This window comes from Austrofundulus limnaeus, unplaced genomic scaffold (genome assembly GCF_001266775.1).
Source record: "Austrofundulus limnaeus strain Quisiro unplaced genomic scaffold, Austrofundulus_limnaeus-1.0 Scaffold85, whole genome shotgun sequence".
In the NCBI taxonomy this organism is placed as follows: domain Eukaryota; kingdom Metazoa; phylum Chordata; class Actinopteri; order Cyprinodontiformes; family Rivulidae; genus Austrofundulus; species Austrofundulus limnaeus.
The window spans coordinates 601,287-603,287 of record NW_013952487.1 but is presented as its reverse complement, the minus strand read 5'-3'; the positions used below and the strand labels follow the sequence as shown (position 1 = coordinate 603,287).

At 38.4% G+C, this 2,001-nt stretch overlaps 1 protein-coding gene across 1 annotated transcript in view; it reads right to left on the bottom strand.

Moving 5' to 3' along the window:
• gabrr2a (gamma-aminobutyric acid type A receptor subunit rho2a) overlaps positions 1–2,001 on the bottom strand; it is a gene marked incomplete in the record, with an annotated part of 27,857 nt that overhangs the window by 6,531 nt on the left and 19,325 nt on the right. Inside the window, 1 exon segment of the mRNA XM_014011845.1 lies at positions 974–1,056. Coding sequence (XP_013867299.1) covers positions 974–1,056 — 83 coding nt within the window.

The window sequence follows — 2,001 nt, the reverse complement described above, 5'->3', positions numbered from 1 at the left end:
AGGGTGTAGAGCTGGTCCAGTGTTCCACGACCAGGACCAAAACCACACTGCTCTTCCTGAATCCGAGGTATTTTGCTAACAGACAGAGTTAACTCCAGGAGCTCAACATGTTTTTAAAAACCATTCAAATCAAACTGAGCGTTTGTGTCAGGGTGTTTTTATTTCTTTTTCTCTCTGTGGTTTTAAACCTTTATATTTACCTCGTTGTCTCTGCTGTCCTTGTTGCTTTAGAAGAAAATTTAATTGAGCAACAACATTCCTTCCTTTTCAGCTTTCATCAATAAAACTGAGCCTTGAAATGAATCTTTTTCTCTGATGACTGAACTCCTGATGCTTACAGGATATACAGATATATATTTTTTGCAAAAAATATATAATTTTAAAGTCAAAATTAAAAAGTGAAATTCTGAATTTTCCTGATTCTGAAATTAAAGTTATAGTTCAGGGTGAAAAGTCAGAATTCTGAGATTAAAGTGAAAATTCTGAGAAAAATAAGTAATTAATTCAGGGATTAAAGTGAAAATTCTAATGGGAAAATCCATAATTCAGGGATTAAAGTCAGAACTCAGAGGAAAAAAGTCAGAAATCTGGGGTTTAAATCAGATTTTTGGGATTAAAGTCAGAATTCACAGGGAGAAAAGTCAGAATTCTGAGATTAAAGTGGAAATTCTGAGAAAAATAAGTAAAATGTCTGGGATTAAAGTCATAATTTTGGGATTAAAGTCAAAATTCAGAGGAAAACAGTCATAAATCTGGGGTTTTATTCAGATTTTTGGGATTAAAGTCAGAATTCACAGGGAGAAAAGTCAGAATTCTGAGATTAAAGTGAAAATTCTGAGAAAAATAAGTAAAAAAAAATCTGGGATTAAAGTCAGAATTCTGAATAAGAAGTCAAAACAGAATCTTTTAGTTGTTTTTGCTCGGAGGCTCTAACCGTCGTCTGTAAGATTCTGACTCAGAGGGTTTGACTCACAGCTCTCCAGCTCCAGCGAGCAGGTCTGAGAGTCCAGAGGGAACCGGCTGAAGTCCATGTTGCAGGCTGCCGTCACCGTCACCCTGTCCATCAGAACACAGAGGATTTAATGATGCTTCAGTCAGAATATGATCTGTAAACCCAACAGAGACATAAACTCACCTGTAAACGGAAAAACATGAAAATAAAGAGTTTATCAACATCACTGTATTAACTGTTGCAGTACTGATACGACTCCACAGGGGGCGCTTCAGAGCAGAGAAACATGTTCAGTTGTTAAAACTCAGCTGCAGTTTTCTGTTCAAACATCTATAAAAACAGCTCAGATAAACGTCTGCAGGTCACTTATATAACTTATCATCCTAACGTGAAAAAAGATCTAATGTTTCTCTGTGAACTGAACATTTGAGTGTTTATTGATCTTCAGCTGAGTTCTCCTGAGCCTCTGCAGGTCCAACAAGTCCAATAAATCCAATCATATCTGTGAAACTGGGGCAGATTTCATAACCCTGAGTGGTAAAAAACCATCTGTTTCAGACTGACAGAGAGCTGAAGCTTCATCATCTTCATCAGAGCTTTATTAAAACAGCTCCCAAAACAGACCAAGTTCTCAGGTCCACAGAGGTCAATGACCTCCAGATCCATCACCGTGGTAACGGTTGCTACGGTGACAGGGAGGCTGACACGTTCACTGACAGGTCCAGGGCCTGAAGCTGCTGCTCTCTGCAACAGAACCTGCAATTCGGATCATTATTTATAAATCTTTGGATCACAATGCACCAAGAGCTGGACCTGGACCTGGACCTGGACCTGGACCAGATGGAGCGTTCTGACTCCAGCACCCAGCAGAACCTCTGCTGTGGTTCTTCAGCCGAACAGGAAACACGTGGAGGATTTTCACAATAAAGGTTTGCTCTCACATCAGCAGCAGAACGGCCTCTGAAGCTATCACTATTCTTTTTTTTAATTATTATTATTGTTATTATTATTATTGTTATTATCATTGTTATTTGATTGAAGTTACTTTT